A 25,390-nucleotide genomic window follows, 5' to 3' on the forward strand; every position below is an offset into this window, starting at 1 on the left:
CTTGTACGGTTTGTGAGATCTGTCATAATATTACCCTTCTCTCGTTTTTTTTCTTTCCTGGTGTCTGTGTGCCTGCAGGGTACACAGGTGATGTCATAGGACAACCTTGGGTGCTGTTCCTTGGGCACCGACAAACCTGATTTTGAGAGACGTTCTCTGATAAGCTCAGTGCTAGCTGATTGCAGTAGCCTGGCTGGCTAACCAGTTACACAGACAGGTCCTCTTTGACTCCTGCCGGGGCATCCTTCAGTTTTTTGCTCAAATATTACTTTCCCAGTGAACCTTTCCCTGATGCCCCCACCTACCCACCCTCAATTTATTCTTCCCAGCATTCTCTGTTTACCTTTCTGTTTTCGTGTTCCCCTCTGCCAACGTGGAAACAGGAAACCGATCCGTGGTTTGTTTTTGTTTCTTTTTGTTATCTGTCTGTTAAACTCTACACTCAAGGAGGGCAGGAATTTGTCCTCTTTGAGCTCTGGGCTCAAAGAAAGCAGGTGCTCTGGCAAGCACAGTAAGGACTCAGTAATTGTTCTACAAATCAGCCTCTGACTTGTGACAGCTAGAACAGGAACAGGTAAGAATGCTGGCTGTGGAACTGCCTGATCTCAGAGAACAGCTTTGTGTGTGTGTGTGTGTGCCCGCAATAGTTTTCTCGGCGGAACACACACTTGTTGGAAACTAAGGTTCTCAACAGTTCTCCAACTTTAGGAACTCGGAGGAGGCAACCATTAAGGAGGATTCAGAGTGGATGGGGATGGGAGAATCCATTTCTCAGGAGGTGGGTCAGATGAGACTGATGGTGCAGGGAGGTAATGGGAGAGCAGTGGGTAGGGACTGAAACCAGGCCACCAAGGGCTCAAGTGCTGCTTTCCCTGAACTAGTAGTCACTCAACCTCCCTGAATTTGCTCGGAATTTTAAGCAGGTGGCTGGGTGGGATGTGGCGGGGGTGGGGGGTAGGGGGTGGAGGGGTGGGGGATAGGGGCGGTGGGGGTGGGGTATAAGAGGGGGAGTCCATCACGCCATTCTCTCTGGCAGATTATAGCGGGGATTGGGGGGGTATTGAAGGAGATCATCATAGAGGTAGGCCAGAGGCAAGGTGGGCAGTGGGGCAACTGAGGAGGAAGTAGCTATGTCATCTAGGGGAGGGTGCATGGAATGGAGGGAGGGAGAGGCTAGGAGGACCTTGGCCCGCGGGCAGAAAGGCAGTTGGTGGAGGAAGGGCGCAAAGGGGGTGTTTCCTGGGACAGGGGGCGGAGACCTGGAGATTATAGGCTCCCCCAGGACTCAAGTTCACTGAGCTTCTGCAGACACTGTATAGCGTTCAGTCCTCCTGCTGTGACTATCACCTGGGGGACTCACCTGCCTGCACCTTTAGCCAGCACCTACAGACAGTACCTGTGCCAGACCCCAGCAATGGTGGACCATGCGCCCTTCGAAACGGATATCAGCACCCTGACCCGCTTCGTCCTGGAGGAGGGCAGGAAGGCTGGGGGCACGGGCGAGATGACCCAGCTGCTGAATTCGCTCTGCACCGCGATCAAAGCCATCTCGTCAGCGGTGCGCCAGGCCGGCATCGCTCAGCTGTGAGTTAGGCCTCTGGCTGCTGCATCTTGTTCATTAGAGCACCTGGGGTCTGCTTCTCTGGACCCCTGCTGGTAGCCAGTGTGCCCATCTGACACCTAAGATTCCGGTTTCCTGCTCTGCTGCGCACCAGCCCTCATTCCCCTTTCTCCTGGTGCACAACTGTCCCATCTCTTCTGGTTTCAACTCTCCTTTTCGCTCCTCCCAGCTTCACGGTAAAAGTGAGTGACTTACCAGCTGCTCACCTGGGCCTCAGAGAGAAAGTGCTAGCACCGGCACCTTTCACCCCATTTCTCTTTTAACCGCTGTTACTCTCTTTTGGAATTGCAGTCCTAAACTCAGTTTCTAATCCGGTATCATCCTTAACCTAGACTAGTCCCATTGAGAGTATCACATCACTTGTCAGTCTGGGAGGAAGTTGATGCCCAGCGATGTAAGCTGTCTATACAGCGGGCGCTCCCTCTTTCTGGAGCCGGCTGTAGATCACCCCCTGAGCATCAAAGCCTCTCCTTATTTGCATTAATGATAGGAGCAGATCTTGCCCAGTTAATGAAGAGCTCAAAGACAGAGCAGAAGTAGTAGACTGCTTTTTTATAAAGCCGAGGATCCAATCTCCTTCCCCTGAACCATTTGGGGACTTTGTTATGCAGACCCTCCTTAGGGGGCAATAAGGGCCTTTCCAATAAGTTCCCTTGTGGTAGGTTATGCTGATGATGACGATGATGATGATGAATTTTATTATTTTGTTTTGAGACAGGATCTCACTATGTAGATCCTACTGTTCTGGAACTCACTATAGGTAGACCACGCTGGCCTTGAGCACACAGAGATCTGCTTGCCTCTGCCTCCTGAGTGAGGATTAAAGGCATGAAGCACTACACCTAGCATGGTGGGTGATTTTAATGCTCTGATCTGCAGTTTGTACTGTAGGTAGGAGCAAATGAAGAAACATGGAGTCTCAGAACACCTTCATTTTATAAACTACACAACACTTTTTTTTTTTAAACTTTGTTCTGGCCTGAGCACATGTTTGGGACCTAACTGGTTTTCACACAACTGGACGGAACCTGGGTTTTCACATTATCTGTATACTTTCTTAATATTTATCATATTTTTTAAATATTCCCTATGAACAACGAAGAACTGATATGTGAGGTTTGTTGCTAACTTGAACCTATCATCCTCTGAAATGGATTTTTAAATGCTCCTCCAACAGCATGTCCTGTGTTATCTAGGTATGCATTTATTACTGGAAAACCTCTGGTTCTACTGTGTGGCTTGGCTGAGATAATTCTTAAGCATAGAATACCTGGTGACGTTTACTTTTAGATGCCAAGCAGGACTGGGCCTTGCTAGAGAGAGCTAGGAACAGGTATGTTAGAGGTGTGACTCCCTCACTGTTCTTGAGGAGTTGCACCCACTGACAAAAACACCAAGACATTTCAAAGATAAGAAGGAGAACAAGCCCCCCCCCCCGCCATGTCAAATTCCTGGCTACCCACTGTTAATTTTTCTTGGTTATTTTTTCAGATGCTTTTTTATGCAAACAAAACAGGACTATACTTATCTTGTTTTTCTCCAGCTACATAATGACCATTCTGTGCCACCAGGATGTGACAACCTACCACTTTCTTTTAACCTGCTGCATGGTGTTTCCCTGAGCAGATGCCTTATTAGTAATGGAACCCTTCTGCCACTTTGGGGCTTTTAAGTCCTCACTACTATGGCTAGTACAGTGGTAGAACAGGTGTTGATGCTGGCTGGCTATGTGAGTAACTAAGGAAAGAAGTTGGGTTCTTGTGAGACAGGAAGCATCTGACTATTCGCAGGGTGATACCGCAGTCGGACAACTAGCAGCCAGATGAGATCTCAAGTCGGGCCTTTCAATTAGGCTCATTCAGGCTTTGATGTGTTGGATGGAGAGCCAGTGTGCCTGTAAAGAGCTTATTAAGGCTGCCAGTTGGCCTTAGAAGAGCATTCACCCAGAGGGATGGGATGGTTGAAGATCTGCAAGAACCCCGCCAAGACTGGTCTCCTCCCTGATGTCGCACAGGGAAATCAGCAGAGGTGTAATTATGGGTCACGCTGCTCCTCTACCTGGGTCAACCACAATGTTGCCGCTGTAGTCGTTTCCACTGCTCCATATGATGTGACATTGTATGATGTATGATATATGGTATATGATTGATGTAATAATATAATAGTATAAGTATATAATATGATATCTTGAAGCGGCATCTCAGCCCAGGTCAAGTTCTGGGGAAGGGAAGGCTAGGAGTGTGGAATTGGAGAAGACATGGAAAATGGGTGAAAAAGATGAATTGAGCAAAGCTTTTGTAGCAGAGAGAGCAGGGGTATGGCAAAGGTAAGGTATAGATTGGATCTGAAAGGCTATGAGGGTTGCTCTCAAAGAGATGGCTCTATCTAACAAATGAGACTAGAATCATGCCACCCCAAACCAAGGAAATACAAAACTGAGAACGGAATCAAGGAAATGTTGACTTCTAAAGGCTTGGGAGCAATAAGGGGATGTAGCACTTTGGAAGCCTTGGCTAGGCTATCGTAGAAATAAACAGTCATAGTCTAGGGGCATCAAGGCCCCTTGGCATCTTTAGGACTAGGTTTAGAAAAGCAGGGAGATGCAGAACCGAAGAGACCTTCTCAAAGACAAGGAGCTAGGCTTAAATTCCTGGAGCTGCCATTTAATTTAGGTGGTGACATGGGTGGATGGATGGTGAAGCATCTGAGGGCCTCAGTTTCCCCTATGGTAAGATAGGGACAGCTGCTCTTCAACCTAAGAGCTGTTGTGGAGATGAAGGAGCTTCCTAATCACATCCAGATGTCGTCATTGCGTTTCTGGCAACGTACTTATTTCTGTTGTAATCTGTTTGTGCTTCGCTTTGCATTCTATATGCAGCCACCACATGCATATCCGCTGGAATATATTTCAGGTTACAACATCTGGAAAAGTGCGTGCGTGCGTACGTGCGTGCGTACGTGCGCGCATGCGTGTATGGAGGTCAGGGCCAAACCTTTGTTGTTGTTTCCCCAAGGCTGTCTGCCTTGTTTATTGAGACGGCGTTTCTCATTGTCCTGGGGTTTACTTACTGGTTAGGTGAGGCAAGCTGCCCAGTGAGCTCCTGGGATCTGCCTGACTCTGCCTCCCCAGCACTGAGATCACAACTGTGTGCAATCATGCTCTGCTTTTTAAAATGGGTTCTAGGAACTGAGTTCAGACACTTTGCTCATGTGTCAAACACGTTACCAATTGAGCTCTCTTTCCAGTTTCCCAGAAACATTTTCTTTTTCTTTTTCTTTTTCTTTTCTTTTCTTTCCTTTCCTTTTCTTTTCTTTTCTTTTCTTTTCAAGACATGGTCTTCTCCCTCGTTTGACAGGGGAATAAGGAAAAACAGCAGTTTGGGACTGCACATCAACTGATGTGAGCTTATGCTTGTGTGCACACTGGCAGAATTTATGGCACGAAACTGCAGAGAAGAACAGCAGATTCCCATGTTGTTTCTTGGCTTATCTGCACCATACAATACCAGCGTGCAGTAACTCTCATTCTGGGGCAGGATCAGAGCTGGTCCCATACCCTGACATCTGTCCATCGCCAACCTGCACGAACAAAAGCCAGGGTTGGGGTTGTGATCTTGGAAAGAGCTTGACTGACACCTCTTCCACGTATTTTTCAAATAACCCCAGGATTTTCCCCACTGGGTGAATGGTTGGTCATTTGCCACAGGATCAATGAATAACAGGGTGGAGGTAGGTTCACCTAGGACCTCAGTGATAAAGTTTAAACCATAATCATCCTCCCTTTGCCCTTGGTTAGGTGTTCTGAAAACCAGTGTGGGCAACTTGTGTGCTGCCAAAGATGCTTACAGCTCTGGTATAGACACCAGAAGGAGGGAAATAGCCTGCCGGTCAGAAAGTCTAGAGTGTTATATAGGGCTTGTCCAACCAGCAGTCCTGGTTTTAGTCCTGCTGTTCAAGGAAGCTAAGGTTGCAGCTCAGTGGTAAGGTGCTTGTTTAGCATGGAGGCTGAGAAATTCAAGGTCACTCTGGAATACAGAGCGAGCCTAGGCAATCCCCAACCCAACTCCCAGCTCTGATGACCTGGGCTGCTCTCAGCTAAGAAGCTTCTCTATGTAGCAATTGTGGAGAGACACAGAACCGGGTAAACTGCCGAGAGTGCTCAGCCACAAACAAAGCATCTGTATTCTCTTACCTCCAAGGGTCAGGGAAAATTCCGGAAGAGAAGGCAGGCAGAAGGTAAGAGCCCCAAGATGGGGAGGAACGCTGTGAAGAGCTAGGGTCTGGACATGACTTGGTTATAGAAATAATGAACCAGCAGCACCTGTGGTTCCCTCCAGAAGACCCAGCACAGGACCAAGCAAAATTGCAGCCTAGATCTGTTGCCCAGCCCCTCACTGAGGAGCTGTGGGCAGTGGATATCTGCTAGGGGAGAGAGACTTATTCTATTTGGAGAATGTGGGACTGTAAAATTCCCATGATCTGGGGGATGGCCCCACATCTGTGTACATGTGAGTACAGCACTAACTGAATTAGAAGATAGTAATAGTAGTCGTAGTAGTAGAAGTAATAATGATTAATAATAATAATGATAATAATAGTAATAATAATGACATGAAGTCAGAAGGATCATTTTGGGGGATATGGAGACAACTGTAGATATGTTTGTATTTTGTTGGACACATGTATGAGATTCTCAAAAATAAAAAAAAAATTTTTAAATATCAAAGCTGTTCAAGGCCTCCGTTCTTCTGGCTCCTGCCACGATAGAAATCATTCGAGAACCTTGCATAAAATACTAATACTTGACCCAAGCTTTCAAAGATTTAAATATATTGAGCAAATTAACCCACGCGCTAAGGAATTTGATTTTCTACTAATTAATTAAAGTAGTTTATATCTTTAAAAACTTGAGTAAAATGTGGAGTTTGACAGTAAAAGCAAGAGTTGAGATTTACAAAGCATTTTTTTTAAAGATTCATCTACTTATTATATATAAGTACACTGTAGCTGTCTTCAGACACACTAGAAGAGGCATCAGATCTCATTACAGATGGTTGTGAGCCACCGTGTGGTTGCTGGGATTTGAACTCAGGACCTCTGGAAGAGCTGTCAGTGCTCTTAACCACTAAGCCATCTCTCCAGCTCTATGAAGCATTTCTTAATGCTGATTTTAGTCCATGGACTCCGGGAAGAGAATGCTTGTTTCCAGAGGCCTAAGAGCAGGCCCTGGTCTAAGGCTCTTGACAACACACTTTCCTCACTGTAACTGCTTGAGCTGAAGGCCAGATAATTGCAACAGAGCCATAATGAAGTGTCGCAGGACCTCATAGGAGCTGTTTTCTTCCTCATGCCATTCACTTGTGATGACAGTCCTATGTCGGCTGGCCTCTTAGAAGTTGTCTGCCAGCGTGGTTTAGAATGGGTCTCTCACCCACCCAGCAACAGACACTTGCTTAGTGGCTGCTCTGGGGATGTGTTAAGCACAACCTTGGCTGTCATTTTTAGGGAGTCAGATGAGCAAAGGGACACATCTGTAGACCAGGTGTGTCAAGCTCCCTGTTTCTGGCTGAGCTTACAAGGATGAGCTTAGCCAGGGAGTTTTAGACAAATTGACGGCGATCACACACTTGGTAGAAGGAACATAGAGAAGCTGAACCTAGGTCTTTGTGACGCTGACTTTTTTCTAGGACCTCGCCTGCTTCTTAGCACGAATGTGCTAATGTTGACGGAACCAGAGATGAGTGGGACGATAATAGTTCTTAAATGTCTGTCTAGACAGGGGTATTATTTAGAGCCTTTGGCCCCTATCAACTAATTGCCCACCCTCCCATGTACCGTGAAGCTGATGTCTGTATCCCCGTGTTATAGTTGAAGGACAAGATACCAGAGGCGTGAAGTGACTTACGCAGGACTGCCAAGCAAGTAGTGGAACTGGGTTTGCAATCTTGGTTGTCTAGAGTTCCAGCCTGTGGCTTTGAATGTCACCTCCTGTGCTGCACATTGCTTTTGCTGGTAGAGTTAGGGATATGAGCTGAAGGGAACGCTCTGTCATCCAGTCTCCAGAACTGTAAATTCTCAGATGTGCCCCTTCTGCATAAGGTCGGTTCCTTTAATGGATTCCCTCAGCATTTACCTTGCAACCACGAACGAAGCCCCGGTTCTAGCATCCCATCTCGCCAGAAACAAAGCAGACTGCCACCTCCCCAGGAAGAGACCTGCATGGACAGAGTAGTTCTTAGGCTGGCCCAGCCATTCAAGACCAGACACAGATTTCAAAATAGAAATGTTGTGTTATGTTGGTGATCGTTATCTTTCCTAGTCTCGAGAGAGTCCTAATTCTGACTGGGCTGTATGCAAATGCACTAGGGCTTGCACTCAGAGCCTTCTGCTTGCTAAAGCGCTCTAAAACTGAGCACAGGCCCAGGCCTTGTTAGAAACCTTTGAATACAGCTACAATCCACACATATCCAAATGCAGATTTAATGAGCTTGACACCCCTGGTTCAGGGTTGAGTGTTCTGGGTCCTGGTATGTGGCAGGTTGGCTGTGACTGGGTTGGGCAATGGCATTCTATTTGCCCACATTAGTAGCCAGTGGTGCTCAAGCCTGGGCAGGCACCCCTACCCTTTTGCATTCTGTCTACTACTTCCCAGGGAGGCTTCAAGCGATTGCCTCTTTCATATCCACTGTGTTTTGACATTTCTCCTATGAGACTCAACAAAAGAGAGCTGGGGAGCAGCTTGAGATGTTGCCTTTGTTTTCTGAAGTAGCTGCCATTAGGATAAGCTTCCCCTGCAGCTGGAGGGAGTCATGGCTCATGGAAGCAGCTGGTATTGACTCTGGGGTTGGGGATGGGGCTGCAGAAGGGGCTGGGCGGAGACACATCTGCCTGGCTGAGGCCCTTGCTGTCTTCATTCTCTGGGCTCAGGTGTCTCTCACTGGTAGCAGGGCCCAGCTCGCCTCAGGAAAAGCTTCTCTGGTCAGGAAAACTTCATTTTTTTTCCACCTTGTTCTGGTCCCAGAGAACCAAAGTGAGCCAGGTGGTGTGTAAGGGGCTTCATCCCACCGAGGGCAGCTGGTGACATCCCGTCCCTGTTCACAGATGCTGGTGTGGAAGCTCCCTGCAGAATTGGGAGGGGATGGCCCTCTGTCCCACTCCCAAGTCCTCCTGAAGTCTGCCTGATGCTTGAGAGGTCACAGCCAATTCTTTCTCTAAGCCCTGGTTCAGTGGGTCAAACAGGCTCCAAGAGCCACATGTTTTGTGGAGACCCCTGCTACTCTATCCCTCAAGGCTTGAGGAAGGAAGACCAATCCCCCGCAGAGGCTGATGGTTTCTGGGGGAGGAAGTGTGGGTGCAGATCTGGAATTGTGTTGAGAAGATACACCCCACCTGTGTGATGAATAACTTTTTTCTTTTCCCAATAATTCTTTTTACTTTTACATCCCCATCACGGCCTCCCTCCCTCTTCTCCTCCCAATCCCACCCTTACAGGTTCCTTCCCCTATTGCTCCCTCCCCTCCTAAGAAGTGGGAGACCCCCTTTGGTACCACTCCATCCTGGAACATCCAGTTCTAGTAGAACTAGACACATCCTCTCCCACTGAGGCCCAACTATGCAGTCCAGGTAGAGGAAAGGGGATCCAGTGGAGGGAACAGAGATCAAGACAGCCCCCACTCTACTTGTTAGGGGTCCCACATGAACACCAAGTTGCACATTTGCTACAAATGTGTAGGGGAGCTATGTCCTGTTCCTTGGTTGGTGGTTCAGTCTGTGAGCCCCCATTGGCCCAGGTTGGTTGACTCTGTGGGTCTTCTTGTGGTGTCCTTGTCCCCTCTGACTTGCTCATTTCTATCCCCGACTCTTCTACAAGACTCCCTGAGCTCCATCTGATGGTTGGCTGTGGGTCTCTGTATCTGTTTCCATCAGCTGTCAAATGAAGACTCTCAGAAGGCAGTTATGCTAGGCTCCTGTCGGCAAGCATAGCGGATTATCATTAATAGTGTCATTAATAGAGACCCCACGTACTCTCTCATATGGATTGGGTCTCAAGTTGAGGCAGTCATTGGTCAACTGTTTCCTTAACCTTTGCTCCATCTTTATCCCTTGTAGGCAAGACAAATTTTGGGTTGAAGGTTTTACGGGTGGATTGCTGTCCCTCTCCCTCCTCCAGAAGTCCTGCCTGGCTACAGGAGGTGGCCATTTCAGTCTGCATCCCCTCTGGTAGAAATTTCAGCTATCTCTCCTCCCCAATTAGCTCCTCGGTCCCAGGCCTCCAAATAGTCCCAGAGATGCCTCCCACTGATTTCCATTCTCACTTTCAGCCCTCTCCTGCCCCACTTTTCCCACATCTGAATGAGGGATGATTTTCATTGTCAGCCTGACTGGATCTAGAAACGTAGGTGATTGGTGAGGTTTGTTTCTGAGCGTTTGGGGGAGGGCATTTCAGAAAGGTTAACTCAAGAGGATGGCACCGTCCTGTGGCCCAGGGCCTAGGTGGACAGAAACAAATCCAGCTAAGACCTGGTGCTCTTCTGCTCCCTTTTCTCTTGACCTGTAGTGCAAAGTCACACGTTTCTGCTGCCAGGATGTTCTGTCCTGGCTATGGCACATGGTACCAAGCAGTCATAGGCTGGACTTTCTTCTTAATCTATTTCTTGCAGGAGTTTGGTTACAACGACTAACGAGTAGCTGATATAGTGTGCTCTTCAGTTCTTTACTTCCTTGAGGGCTCATTAGTGTGTGTTTGCGTGTGTTCACACACGTGTCTGGCATGGGTGTAGAAGACAGAACAACTCACAGAAGTCAATTCTTTCCTCAGGTTGTCAGTGTTGGCAAAAGCTACCTTTTTCTGCTGAGCCGTCTTGCTGCCCCTTGAGAGTATTTTTGTTTTAGAATCATCTATTTATTTAGTGTATGTGAGAACTCTGTCACTGTCTTTAGACACACATCCCATTACAAATGGTTGTGAATCATCCAGGAATTGAACTCGGGACCTCTGGAAGAACAGTCAGTGCTCTTAACTGCTGAGCCCTCTCTCCAACCCCCCTTGAGAGTACTTTTAAGGGATTATTTTTTTTCCTCTGTCAAACCAACAAAAGCCTTGATTTCTGGCCTTTCACTGGCCAGTTGTTCCTCCACAGCAGCCTTTCTGTGGCTCTTAGAGTGTGACCAGGACTGCTTTACTCTGACCTCACATCACTGGCTCGAGTAAAGATGTGCACAGTAGAAAGGAACAGAGACCTGACTCACTCAGGCACTGGGCCCTGAGGCAAAACTTAGGTCACCTGTGACCCACACATTGCTCCCGTTACCAAGGTAGTGTTATTGGCTGGCAACTGAAAATGTTCACTCCTGAGCCCAGTGTCTAGCTTCAAGACATGTCACTGTGTTTTCTTATGGGGTATCTAAGCACCTGGGCTTCCCTGAGCAAGCCTTCACACGTCATGTCCTACAGAAGTTGTACAGTGCACCTATGAGTTTAGAGGTTTCTGAAAGAGGCAGACCCTCACTGGAGATGAAAAAGAGCTCTGATGGAGGAGCAGTGTCGTCTAGTGGCCACTGCACTAAGGTGAATGGGAGTCCTGGAGGTGTTGGGTGACACTGGTACCTTGGCGGCACAGACCCTGTTGAGTGTTAATTGGGCTGAAAGAGTCTTTTCATGAACAGGCAGCATGTCTCTGTGACTCTTGACTTCCTGTACACTGGCTTCTCTGTGACCCCAGGGTCAAGCCCTCTAAGATCCTGGAGCAAGTGTGGAGTATGAGCTTGACCGATGAAGCCACCTCTGCTGACACCACTGTAACCTCTCATAGCCCAGGGCAGGGTGACAGTCCCAGGGCTCCCGTTATTTACGGTCTGCCCACACATTGAAGCTGAATGCTCAGAAAAATGAGCTGAGTGGCCACTGTCTTTACCACATCTCAGGATCTGGTCATCACGGGAGAAAGACGTCAAAAGTTTTAAAAAGCTATTTCTACGGATGTTTATACAGCACACAGCCCCTTTCTGGAAAAACGGACTATCTCTCCTGAATTGATTATGTAACTTTGCTTTGTAGTCATTGCTGATTGGTGAATTCAGGCTTCTTCAGGGATTTGGGGTATCTTCTCTTTCAAACACAAAAACCAACCAACCAACCAACCAACCAACCAACCAACCAACCACTCTAAATTTCATGCACTTGGAAGTCCAGCATTGAGTGCCTTTCTGACCATCTAAATTAATTACCCACCTGCTACCTGACATCCATAGCTGCTCTCTCACCATCGCACTCATTTGGAAACAGCCATTTTCTGATTTGTCTTTTCTCACAGCAATATTAAGCTCCCTGGGGCCAGGGGTCTGGTCTGCCCTGTTCAGCAATGCTGCCCTAGCACAGTAGGTTCCCAGAAAGTTATTTGTAGTATTTAAGAAGACTCCCCACAAACTCACCTTGCTGCAGTGTAAGTTTCAAGGGATCATGTGCCAGGAGCCTAGCCCTCAGTATGCCGGTTGTGTCTAGCAGTGGTGGTACCTTTAAGAGGTGGGGCCCAGTGGGAGATGGAAAGCTGGCCCCTCCCCCTCGTGCTGGCTTCTTGCCTCACCAGCCAGGGCTCCTTTTCCCAGGCACTCTATTGTCATCCACCACAAAAGGGTTCTTATCAAAGCTGGTGTTTGTAGCTTCCGTCTCTCGTCTCTCGTCTCTCTCACTGGAAGCTCAATACCGGTTCAGGTTCTCCACACAGTTGTGACAAACTGCAGGAAGGTGCCTGTCTGCAGTGCCCCAAAACCTTTGCCTGCCCCAACTCTTAAGGCTCCTCAGAATCAGATCTCCCATCTGTATTCCTGAGGTGCCAAGGGCTGCGCTGAGTCCGTCCCCCCCCCCCGTGTGTGTGTGTGTGTGTGTGTGTGTGTGTGTGTGTGTGTGTGTGTTTTCTAATGGCAGCCTCACTCGCAAGATGCCATTCCTTCTGTGCACACCGGGAAGAGAGGGAGACTCAGAGACCAGAGATTCACAGAGCTGAGGTTTGCACGTGGTGGGGGTGAGGCGAGGCGAGGCGAGGCGAGGCTGTCATTGGCATCTTTAGGCTCCATCTTCTCCTGTCAGTACCGTTCCCCTTCTGATTTAGCAGTGGCCTTGATGGCGGCAACTTTAATCTAGAGGGAGAAAAGCTGTCCTCATGGGGCTCATCTTCTGTGGTTTTTCTTCCCTCTAGCTATGGCATCGCTGGCTCAACCAATGTGACTGGGGATCAAGTGAAGAAGCTGGACATACTTTCCAATGACCTGGTGATCAATATGCTGAAGTCGTCCTATGCTACCTGTGTCCTTGTGTCGGAAGAAGATACACACGCCATCATAATAGAGCCCGAGAAGAGGGTGGGTCTGTGTTTACACCCCTGAAGGCTTGCATGTGGCCATTTTCCTCCTCGGCACTGTGGAAGATCTCATTCACTTTTCTAAGCTACCATTACCAAGCTCCCTTTCTGTTCTGTCTTCCCACCATCCCATCCCAAACCTCTCCTCTGAACGTGGTCCCAGAGGCTCCATTGATCCTGCCCTCCCCATTTCTCCAGGGTGTGTCTGCGTCACTGCCGTGTTTAGGGATCGTAAAAGCCTGGTTCATCATGACCAATCTCCAGCCTTCGTGTTAGACCCACCGCCAAGCTGAGCTGCCTCCATTTTTTTTTTTTTTTCCATCCCTGGCTCAGGTACTGGGATTCTCTGGTGCTCAGATTGCTTTGTGAGGGCAGAGAACAAGCAATAATCTGTACATCCCAGCCTCTAGCTCCACACCAGCATATTGTAGGACTCAATGATAAACCATTGGGGGAAGATGGAGCAACTGCTCGGGATGTGTTCAACACCGCACTCCTGGGGGAATTTGAGAGTGGCATGCTACAGGGTAGGTTTATTCGGCTTCTATTCCAACAGTAGCTAGTCCTACTTACCGTCTTTCCTCATCCAGGTGAACTGAGGGCATGGAAGAGTAGAACTGGGAAAGAAAATCTAAATGCCCAGCTCGTCTTGACCTTAGTGAGAGGCAAGAAGCCAGCCTAAAGTGACCTGCTCTACAGCCCTTGTAAAGCATGACTACATGCCACAGAAGTCCCCCATCTTCTCCGAAGTGTTGGTCAATTCTCCAGCACTGCCCCTCTCCCCCATCCCCTCCACCCCTGGTGATATGCCATCATGGTGGCTGCTGTCTCATTTTCCAGTCTACAGTTTCCTGCACCTGTAGAAATGCTTTGTTAAGAACAGGCAATGGGAGAGTCCCCTGACTCTGGCAGCACACTGAACACCCCTCCACATCTAAAGACGCCGAGTCGGAGATGGGAATTTCCCAGTGATGAGCTGGTAAACTGGCTCATCACTGGGAAATGTTCGGTCTTGGCCTGCAAGCACGCTGTCACTGTAGTGTCCCTGACAGAGCTTGGAAGAGCCTGTTCAATGAGCTCTCGTGAGCTGAAGCTGGTCAGCCCGGGTGCCACAGATGCTGGGCTGACACCATAGCAGAGGGCCACTTCCTACTTCCTCCAGGAGTCATGGCAGGGATTTTGTTGAGAAATCTGTGCACGACAGTGTAGAATATCTGTAGAGAGAGTCAGCAAAAAAGCCGATGGCCAATGAGCTGAGGCGGGAAATAGGAGGGGGGACACTGGCAGGAAGAGAGGATTCCGGGGAATAGTAAGAGATAAAAGAGAGACACAGGGAGAGCCAAGAGAGATGAGACAGGAGACAGACCCAGGAGACATAGACCAGCAGATAAATGAACCTAGGGAGATGAGAAGGAATAAGTGGACTGGGTAATTAACCACGTGGTAGATATCGAATAGTTTAAATGGGTTAAATAAGTCATGAGCTCATCAGGGAATGAACCAAAGCTTATGGCCAAGGCATTTAATAATAACTAACCTCAGAGTCTGTGAAGGAACAATGGATAGAATACGTTTACAAATAGTGCTGAAAGTGAGACGCCATTTGTAATAATTTAATAATCGTTTTTTTTCTCTTTCAATTTCTGCTCCGGGATGACAACTCTGAGATTAAATATTTATTAACAAATACCCAGGCTATAAGCTTTAGCTCCTTCCTGGCTAGCTGATAACTTATTTAACCGTTTAAACTATTTTATGTCTACAACTTGGTTGGGTTAACTATCCTTCAGTCCTGGCCCACTTTTTGCTTCTCATCTCTTCAGCGTCCCCCTCAGCGTCTCTCTGAACTCATCTACCTGCTGGTTTATGTCCGTCTCCTCAGTCCTCCTCCTGTCTTGCCTCCTTCGTCTCTCCCCTCAGCTCTCTTTTACTTCTTACTATTTCCTAAAATCCCCTCTTCCTGCCAGTGTCCCACCTCCTGTTTCCTGCCTCAGTTCATTGGCCATTGGCTTCTCTATTGACTGGTGAGGCTTGTAATAGTCTCTCTACAAGTAGCTTCTACCACACATGAGTGACAACGATGTCTTCTTACAAGCCTAAGTACTAAGAATGGCTTCCAGCGCCTTGAGGCCTTAGAAGTAAGAGAAACAAATGACTAATTCTGTTTTGCTTTTTTTTTCCTTTGGAGCTGCCAGGACACTCTCAAACCAAATATGATTCAGTTATATCAGTGGCATAGGAAACAATGATTTAATTATCTGTTTTCTATCACTCCCTACTTTCTGTTCTAAATGATACGTTATCTCCCTGTCTGTCTGTCATCTGTCCATCCATCTTCGCATACTCCCAAACAGAATATAAATAGATAAGACCACTTTCCCCGCCTTGTCCTTTAAGTCCACTCAATACCTACGCACCGTGCTTGCCTTCTGTTTTCTTTGTCCAGGGCAAATATGTTGTCTGTTTTGATCCCCTCGATGGCTCATCCAACATCGACTGCCTCGCGTCCATCGGAACCATCTTTGGCATTTACAGAAAGGTAAAGTGAACTAAGGTGAAATGCACACAGCCCCTGGCTTTGACCAAAAAATAAGCATAGAGCATAAAGCTGTGTGGCTTGAACAGATGTGCAGCAAAATCTTATGACCTTGCATGTACTGTGCAAGAAAGGTCCACAGAGCTGCTGAGATACAGTGGTAGAATGCTGGTGGACCGAGAGGCCATTGCGCACTCTCAGCTATCTCTCTTTCACAAAAGACAGGGCAGATATTGTGACAACCTCCCCAAACCAGCCCAACCAGTCCCACTGTTTTCTTCTTTAAGCCGAAAGCTTCCCCCACCCCTGAGCTCTTTTCATAGGATACCGAGAACAAAGCCAAACAAGTCTTCTCACTTGGGACGACCCACCTCTCTTAGTTTAGTCTTGCTCTAGTAACTGGCAATATCCTTAAAAAGTATTTGGTTCCCATAACCGAGAATGGAACCGTAAAGGGAATGGTTGTCTGCCCTTGTGAGAGAAAAGCCCCAGGGAAACCAACCATCCAAACCACAAAAGAAAAAAAGAAAAAAGAAAAAAGGAAAACAAATTTTCTTTTCTTCCCCTGCCCGCCCCCCTCCCCCCAAGCCTCTGGTAACCTCCGTTCCCTCTCGGGTTCTGTGAGACCAGCTTTATAATGCCCTGTCCCCAGCACCTAGCTTGTCCTCTGACAACGCCAGAGAGATGCTACAAACTATGTTTCTGAGAATCTCTTTGCCATGGGAGTAACTGACCACACTGCTCAGTGAGCGTATACTTCAACTGACAACAGCTCACAGAATCGATTTTCTCATGAGACGCTCAGCCCAGCAGCCCTTGTGCTAATCTGTTTAAATAAAGATAGAAAAGGTAGGCGAAAGGTGCTGGGGCCTGTAATCAGGTTACATTCGTGGGGCTGGTGATAATGGGCGTTGCTTTTGGAAGCGGTAACAGAGACACGAGGGAAAATCAAATTAGAAAGATGTTAAGATGGAAAGAAAGATCCCGATGCCGGAAGCCAGGGCCCTTCAGGAAGCCCACTGCAATCAGAGAGCTGCTGGTGTGTGGAGAAAAGCAACACCTGGGACATCAGTGGCTTTCAAGGAAGCAAATGGTTCTCAACCTATATAGGTCTCAACCCCCTTAGAGGTTGCATATAGGGTATTTATATTACGATTTAGTACTGTAGAAAAAGCTATGAAACAGCAACGGAAATAATTTCATGGCTGGGGGGGGGGCGGTTCACGTTTAACGGGTGGTAGCATTAGGAAGGTTGAGAACCATTGCATTAGACGGCTGGACTGGAAAAAGAAAAAGGACCCCACGAAGCAAAGTGGAAACGTGCCTTTGTTTTCTCTTTTGCTTTAGACATCTGCTAATGAGCCTTCGGAGAAAGATGCTCTGCAGCCAGGCAGGAACCTGGTGGCAGCAGGCTATGCACTCTATGGCAGCGCCACCATGTTGGTCCTGGCCATGAATTGTGGCGTCAACTGCTTCATGCTGGACCCGGTGAGACATCCCTTAGACCGAGTACTTAGCTAGTAGCTTTGAGCTTGGACCTGGTTGGTGTGTGTGTGTGTGTGTGTGTGTGTGTGTGTGTGTGTGCGCGCGCGCGCGCGCGCGTGCCACCTAACCTGGGCCCGGAGAACTGACCCCAAGTCCTCTGGAAGAGCAGGAAGTGCCGAACCATCTCTTCAGCTCTCTCCTCTTTCTCCCCCCACCCCACCCCATCCCAAACAAAACAAAACACAACCAAAAACAACAAAAACCACGCACACAAGGTACAAAGCACAGCATGGCGTCCTCTGTGAGAGGCCTGGGAGAGATTTGCTCGGGGTGTGGCAAAGTGCTGTAAATCAGAGCATGATCTCTACCTTTGATCTGTGCATGCTTAACAAAACTGCACTTTCACCTTCCTGGGGGCAGGAACATTTAATTAATCAACTAATACCGGAGAGGAGGGGTGGCCACACGAATCAAAATCTCGGCATAAGTCCCCAGGGGAAAGCAGGGCAGGTCCAGATGGAACTTTAATCTGAGAGAAGGGCACAGCTTCTGAAAGCAGTGATGACTGCCAAAGTGTCACCTGTCCAGCTTGTCCAGTCCTCTGGATGAGCTCCCGGTGCCCCCGCTCTCACTTTTGAATAGACAGACATTTGGGGGAAAATTCAGTCTCTTGACTGCCGACTGCATCCGGGCTTGTGAATGGCTGGGTTTCTCCCTCCCCAGACACAGATGTTTTTGCTGGATCAGTGCAGCCGCTGGAATGCTCCCTTGCTGATTGCCAGGGATAGTTTCGATTTGCACCCTTTTGCTCGCTCTCTTTGGCCTGATGGAGGCAAGACTACTCCGGGGAGACGGCTAAGTGCCTCTCCCTTTCCTCGTGTCTCCCCTGCCAGGACTGCTAGGCTGAGACCCACCTGTGGCTACAAGTGGGTTTCTAGCAGGCTTCGGCTTTCGTTGAGCTTTTATAGCTCCTGTCTCTCTATGTGGGAGACTCTCCTTCACCTTCTGGGTACTCAGGCTGGGTACCAAGATGGCTGCCTGGGGAGCACGGGGGCCCGAGCTCTGCTGGTAGTTCCGGTTGCTTGCTGTGAGATGGTTTCCTTTTTCAGATGTTTTAGGTAGAGATATTTATTTTGTCTTCCTGACTATACAGAAGTATTCCTGTAAGTTCGTGGCCCAAATTTTTAGAAATAGAAACCAGAAGGCACAAAAGTAAAAATGTGAAGACTCACTTGCAGTGATGCACTCTGTGACCTTGGTTAATTCTTCCTCCTCCTCCCCCTCCTCCCCCTCCTCCCCCTCCTCCCCCTCCTCCCCCTCCTCCCCCTCCTCCCCCTCCTCCCTCTCCTCCCCTTCCTCCCCCTCCTCTTCTTCTCTAGCCCTCTCTAGCCTTAGCACCAACCCACTTTTCTATTTCACATACTTCTTCCATTCCTGTGTCTTAGTGGGTTTTCCATTTTCATTTTTTGACAACTTCATACACATATATAATGATTTCGATCAGTTTCATCCCCTAGATTCTCTCTCTCCCTTGCTAGCCAGTCCTCTCCTACTTTCATGTCACGTTTTGTGTGTGTGTGTGTGTGTGTGTGTGTGAGAGAGAGAGAGAGAGAGAGAGAGAGAGAGAGAGAGAGAGCACTTAAATAGGATTGCTTGTATGGGCACAGGGCATGGGCAAGGGCTGTTTATTGGGAAATGGGCAACTTATCAATGACCATGACAATGAAGAAAATGACCGTAGGAACATTAACTGACAATTGTCCTTCATGGAGGGGTGGGACCTCATGAGTCCCTCCCCCATCTATGATGTTGGAGGCAGGGTCTCAAAAAGTAGTCCAGGTTGACCCTAAACCCCTAATCCTCTTGCCTCAACCTCTCTGGTATTGGGATAAGAGTTGTGCTCCCCAGTGTCTGGCCTTGTGGAAATCATTTGCACTGTTAAATCCTGTATTACCCTGTGGACATTGGCACTCTCTGACTCTCTCCGTTCTTCTTCTCACCACGGGAGCCTTTGGCTGCAGTCACTATGCCCTGGGATAAGGTGTGGTCATGTCCCATGTTTTGTTCATGCTGAGGGGAGCTTGCTGGTCATCTGTCTACCTTTCTCCCTTGTTTCAAAGTCCATTGGAGAATTCATTTTGGTGGACAGGGATGTGAAGATCAAGAAGAAAGGTAACATCTACAGCATTAATGAGGGCTATGCTAAGGACTTTGACCCTGCCATCAATGAGTATATCCAGAGGAAAAAGTTCCCTCCGGTGAGTGAGACAGCAGGTGGGACTGGTATGGTGTTCGGTCCTGGGAGGAGAGTCCTTGAGAGCAAAAGGAATGCCATTGGGAAGGGTCTGAACTTCACCTGGGACTCCCTCTTTATGAGAAAATCTGCTGATGTGAATTTTATCATGGTGATGAGAGACAGAGAGGTGGGAACCATCGAGCCTTAGAAGCTGAGGCTGAAAGCTTCCTCAGAGATATTAAAACCCGAGTATGATTTCGCTTTTGTCCCCCAGCGTATCAAAATCTGGACAATATCATCAACCAGATGACTTCCTTTACAACAATAAAACATTCCCATTTTGGGGGCCCCTGGCACCCAAGCACTCACTATGTGATGTTTGTACCTTTGGGCCTATGCCTTTTGGTGGATTTCTGTTTGTTGTATCAAGATGGTCAGTGTCAGGCAGGAAGGACAGCTCAATGGGTAAACTGTGTGCTTCACAGTCATGGGGGCAAGAGATTTGTCCCCCAGATCTAGTTTTCAGGAGGCCTGCCAATACCAGTGTGGGGAGGGAGAGATGGGATCTCCTGAGTGAGCAGTAAGCTAGGAACACCAAATCACCAAGCTTTGGATTTGTGTGGAAAAAGCCCGTCTCAATATCTAAAGTGGAGAACGATGAAGAAAGATACCAGACATCAATCTCTTGCTTCCACATGCATTTACATTCCCATAATCCCCTGCACATACAAACATGCATACACAACTGCATGCACACCACCAAACACACGCGCGCGCGCGCACACACACACGCACACATGCACACAGACACAGAGAGACAGACACACAGAGAGAGACAGACAGACGGATGGACAGACATTTGGTGGGCAATGTCTACATTGGTATCTCACTACAGAGGTTACTAATTAAGTAATATGAAGACAAAAATTGGCTGATTGTCCAGGAGCTCTACAGGGGTGTCTGATTCTGTCTTACCATTGATGCTCTGTACTGAGGATGCATTTCACATGCTAACATGGCATTCAGGGTCTAGCCCCAGGCTTCCTCTCTAGTATAGGATTCTCTTCTTTCACAAGCCCAATCCCCGCACAAGTGCATGCCAGCAGGCCCTGTGGCAGCAGCCCTTACCTCTCTGCTGTTAAGTCCTGGCTTGTTACACAAGAGTCTTCTCCCACAGAACATACAGCTTTTCACCTGCCCAGTTCTTTAGCTTGACAAAAGTCCTTGTCAACCTTCAAGTTAAAATTTTCATATGGCCTGTTCCAACCCCATAGCCGGAACCAACCACACTCTCCTTGGAAGCTACTGCTAGAATGTGACCTGCTGGGAGATATTCAGTAGGCGTTGTCCCCATAATCTCTCTCCTTCTCTGGAATGGGATTGTCATTTCATGTCTTATCCCAGCTCGAAGTGAGCACTTGTAAGATCCTTGGTGAGTGGCTGTGGTACAGAGTAAGCATCAGGACAGGAGGAGTTTGCCTTTTTATCTTCCACAGCCCTAAGATTTTGCTCTTGTTACCCTTGTAGGATAATTCAGCTCCCTATGGTGCCCGGTATGTGGGGTCCATGGTGGCTGATGTTCACCGCACTCTGGTGTATGGAGGGATCTTCTTATACCCTGCCAACAAGAAAAATCCATCTGGAAAGGTATGATCATCCCCCAAGGAAGTGAGAGAGAGGGTGGATTTCGTTTCCAGCCTGGGAGGATGATTTCATTAGGAAAAAAGGTCATGGAGCTGATGAACACTCCAGTGGTTGCTAAGAGGTCTGTGACAGTCTCTAGATGTGAGACAAGCCCAGATTATATCAACTAATGTCCCATGAGGGCCCTGCCAAAGGCGATGGCAAAAGAGAATTAATGGAGATCCAGCAGGGGACTAAACGTGCTCAGAGCTTCCAGGGGCACGGGTTTGGCTTGGCTAGAACAAGTTCCATTCATAGAGGGAAATGAAATAGTCCTGTCTCATTACCAAGACAGAAAGTCAAATATGTGTTGCAGAGAGGGGTGTGCCTTGACAGCTCCCAAAAGGCCTAAAATAGATGTAGCTAATGAGCTTGGCACTTGCTACTTGGAAAGTAATGTTGTCTGATGAGGGGACAAAGCTGTGGGGAAAACCCAAAGCTTCCAGGTGGATTTTTCTACTGACTACACTGGCCACGTTATGGCCCAGTTCCCAGCAATTAACAAGGCTATTGTGCCTTCTAATGCTGGCTAGGCGGAGATCCTTTGCTTCTTCACACAAGGTGACAAAAATGCTTCCTTTTCGGATATTCTGTCCTCTTTGCTACCCCCCTCCTGTCTATGTCTGTTTCTCTCCCTCTCCCTCTCCCTCTCCCTCCCCCTCTCCCTCTCCCTCTCCCTCTCCCTCTCCCCCTCCCCTCCCCCTCTCCCTCTCCCTCTCCCCCTCCCCTCCCCTCCCCCTCCCCCTCTCCCTCTCCCTCTCCCTCTCCCTCTCCCTCTCCAGTTGTCTGTGGCCCAGAGTGGTTTGGAATTTTCTATGTAGCCAAGGGTGTTTGAACTCCTGATCCTCCTGCTTCTACCTCCTGAGGGCTGGGTGGTGTGAACCACCACGCTAGGTTTTACACAGTCCTAGGGATCAAATTCAGGGCGAGACAGGCACTCTTAGCAACTGAGCTACATCCCCCCGCACATCTTTCTTTGTATGAAAGAAGAAGCAGGAGGAACAGTGCCCTCAAGATGTCAGGAACTGAGGTTGCAGGTCTGACAGATCTGCTCGGGCTCGTGCATGGTGTGAACGCTTCATTGAAAGTCACAGCCCAGCCCAGAAGTGTATGGCCGGCCTCCTCTCTATCATAAAAGGAAAGTGACTTACTTTCCTTTTCTTCGGTAGAAATGTGGAGATCCCCACCCCGTCCCCCTCTCCCCGCCCTTTTCAGGCTTTTAAGCTCTCATTCCCATATGGAAGCAGACTCAGGAAGCACCGGCACAGTCCGTCTGCTCCATCGACCAAATGCTTGAAAACGTACTCAATAAAAAGAAATTAATATTCAAAAGCAAACACCAAGATATATGGCAGACAAAATCCCAACCTCGGAGCATTAGGAGGTTTTCAAGAGGAGCGCACAGGGCTGGAGACAATAGCCCACTGTTTGGAGGGGCCAGCCTGCCTTCCAGATGTCCGCAGCCAGACACCACTGTGGATTTTAAAAACGCTTTTAGAACAGACAGAGCTCCATCCAACACACACGGAATCACTCATTAAGTCTAGTCTCTGGCTGTAAAGAGTTGGGAACTGTTAGTACTGCCAAAATGTCACTCTGTCCCAAATCCAGGTGGTCTGCCTCATGTTTGCCTCAGGTGGCCGGCTAGGCTCTGGCTCCATGAATGGTTTTATTCAACCAAATATGGGAACTTTCCCAATTCAAAAGCAGAGAGAGAGAGAGAGAGAGAGAGAGAGAGAGAGAGAGAGAGAGAGAGAGAGAGAGAGAGAGAGGAGAGAGAGAGAGAGAGGTGTTATCATGGAAACTCCCACCAGCTCCTAGGCAGGTCTTTACATTAGAACAAGCTCCCCAACCCTGATGGTACTGCCTTCTGGCTTGAAGATCTTTGGCCTCTGGTCTTGTCTTCCAGCTGCGGCTGCTGTACGAGTGCAATCCCATCGCTTACGTCATGGAGAAGGCCGGTGGACTTGCCACGACGGGGAATGAAGACATATTAGACATCGTCCCCACTGAGATCCACCAGAAGGCACCAGTTATCATGGGGTCCACCGAAGACGTGCAGGAGTTCCTGGAGATCTACAATAAGGACAAAGCCAAATCAAGGCCGTCCCTGCCCCTGCCCCAGAGCAGAGCTCGAGAGTCACCGGTCCATTCTATCTGTGACGAACTTTTCTAGAAACAAACCCAACAGCGCGGATAGTTTCAGGGCCGAATGCCTTGCAATGCCCAAGGTTGCCTCGCCTAGATGCTATAATGCCACTGTATCAGGTACTATATATTTCGAATAGGTGAAGGAGAAATAAACATATTCTTCCTTCATAAATTATTTTTCAGTGCTTTGTGTCAACATAACTAATATGAGACAACTCGTTTACTCCCCACAATGGCAGCTGTGCTGGAACTCCGGGTTGGGTCCATTTTATCCGTGATTACATGGAGATCTGAAGGTCAATGAAACCTGCTGAAGGTTTCCAGCCAGTAGGTGGCAGGCAGGGCTGGGAGATGAACCCAGGCATCCTGGTCACTTATGTCATAAACTGAGTCAATGTCTCATCTTTTACATGCAGTCTTTTTCAGTTCTCGCTGTTTCCGCAAGAATGGCATGGAATAACAAAGCCATATAATCTCCAGGGAGGGTCAAGCTGTCATGATGCAAATGCTTGCCCATAAGAACTAAATTTAATGAAATAGATTGTGTGCCAAGTGGGCACTTTTTGAGTTAGGGGGCTTTCCTAAGAGGACCTGCCACAGCTGTTCCTATGTAGAGGGAGTGGGGTAAGAGATACACCTGGCTTGGTGTGTGGTCTATTCTGCACACAGTTCATCCCTTTCTGGGTCAGAAGTTCCAGATTATGGTAAGTTACATCAGATGTTAGAAACCCTGTACCTTTGTGAGATTTCTCTCTCTCTCTCTCTCTCTCTCTCTCTCTCTCTCTCTCTGTGTGTGTGTGTGTGTGTGTGTGTGTGTGTGTGTTCATGTGCAGTGTGCACCCATATCTCTATGTACATGTGGAGAGTAGAGGACCACCTCAGATGTTGTTTCTTTTTCCTCGGGTGCCATTTTTTAAAATTTTTCATTTCATTTTTTTTTTAAATAATGGATTCTGTAACTTGAACTGAGGTCCCCACGCTTCCAAGGCAAGTGCTTGACTGACTTGAGTTATCTCTTCATCCTCCACTTGTCTTTCAACCTGCTTGCAGCACCTGAGGAGGGCGCAGCATCCAGAAACACACACCCCAGTACCACGATGAAACCAAGAAGAGCCAACCAAAGATTCCCTTCCTCTGCTTTTCCCTGTGCGTCCCACCTGGCTTCTTTTGATTGGGAGGTGGGTTCAGTTAAGGGAATGTTTTCAAGAACGCTTGTTTGTATTCCCTGAGTGCATCTAAGTTCTTCGCTATATGTAGGCCCGAACCAGGGACAGGATCCAGAGCAACAACAGCATAAACAACAGCTCTCTGATAAGTCTTCAATACAACCTTGAAGGTTTTTAGATGCAGTCCCTATCACATTCCCTATCACATAAAGATGTATGAGACTTAGTTTCTACAGTGTGGCTTTGCCCTGATGTGGGAGACCCTCCTACTTTCAACATCTCCCCGGCAAATAGCCCTTGAAACCTCCCCCTCACACGAAGGCTGCCAGGTCTTTCCGCTGACTTCTTCAGCATCAGCAGAAGCAGGAAGTGGCAAGCGGCTCCATTTGGTTTGCTTTCAGAGTTTTCATAGATGTGCCTCTTCCAACTTAAATCACATAGCAAACCAAGCAGAGGGCGTATCCATTGTGCACGCAGGAGGGCATCCCTCTGATATGACTGGAAGCCATTCCTGCTCTGACTTTGCCAACAAGGGCCGATTACACTCAGTGCACATGTGACTGAGCATTGGATGGAACAGGTCAGGCACGGTGGAGATTCTCAAAACCCTTGGAGTAATTGCAGCCTGACCCACCCCCCCAGCCTCAGGTTTGGGAATCATTTCCAGATGCCTGTAGTTGGTACATCTCAAGGGCATGCTCACATTCAAATCTCTGGGACTGGCCAATATGACCTTATCTGGGTGAAGGGTCACAATGGATGTGATTAAGCTGACAATTTTGAGATGAGCTCATCCCTCCCCATGGGAGGGCCCTAGAAACACAAGTGACAGAATGAGCGCATGAGTATATGTGAGCGCGCGCGCACACACACACACCACACACACACACACACACACACACACACACACACACACACACACACACAGAGAGAGAGAGAGAGAGAGAGAGAGAGAGAGAGAGAGAGAGAGAGAGAGAGAGAATAGTTACTGGAGGAGCTTACATGATGTGGCTATCTCCAACAACAGAAAGGCTAATGATTGAGTTCTCTGAGACTGGATGTCTTTTTTTAAACATGTATTTCTTATATATAAGTACACCATAGCTGTCTTCAGATCTCATGAGCCACCATGTGGTTGCTGGGATTTGAACTCAG

The 25,390-nt window shown here is 48.1% G+C and overlaps 1 protein-coding gene across 2 annotated transcripts; it reads left to right on the forward strand.

Moving 5' to 3' along the window:
- The first annotated feature begins 432 nt into the window (after positions 1 to 432).
- On the forward strand, positions 433 to 23,241 carry Fbp1 (fructose-bisphosphatase 1). 2 transcript variants are annotated; one of them, XM_039095342.2, is made up of 7 exons: positions 433 to 574; positions 12,817 to 12,979; positions 15,425 to 15,517; positions 16,862 to 17,002; positions 19,120 to 19,257; positions 20,763 to 20,882; positions 22,828 to 23,241. In XM_039095342.2, the coding sequence occupies exons 2-7, from the start codon at positions 12,899 to 12,901 to the stop codon at positions 23,092 to 23,094; spliced, it is 840 nt and encodes a 279-aa protein (XP_038951270.1). In that variant the 5' UTR covers positions 433 to 574; positions 12,817 to 12,898; the 3' UTR covers positions 23,095 to 23,241. The 2 variants fall into 2 exon arrangements, with proteins under 2 accessions (XP_038951270.1, NP_036690.2); NM_012558.3 differs by lacking the exon at positions 433 to 574 and adding an exon at positions 1,199 to 1,584.
- Positions 23,242 to 25,390: the final 2,149 nt, after the last annotated feature.

This window comes from Rattus norvegicus, chromosome 17, assembly GCF_036323735.1.
Source record: "Rattus norvegicus strain BN/NHsdMcwi chromosome 17, GRCr8, whole genome shotgun sequence".
Lineage (NCBI taxonomy): Eukaryota > Metazoa > Chordata > Mammalia > Rodentia > Muridae > Rattus > Rattus norvegicus.

Coding starts and splice junctions, on each gene's coding strand:
- Fbp1 (NM_012558.3), top strand. CDS start 1,415: ATGGTGGACCATGCGCCCTTCGAAACGGATATCAGCACCCTGACCCGC. Junction 1,585..12,816: donor CAGGCCGGCATCGCTCAGCT/GTGAGTTAGGCC, acceptor TCTTCCCTCTAG/CTATGGCATCGCTGGCTCAA. Junction 15,518..16,861: donor TCTTTGGCATTTACAGAAAG/GTAAAGTGAACT, acceptor CTTTTGCTTTAG/ACATCTGCTAATGAGCCTTC.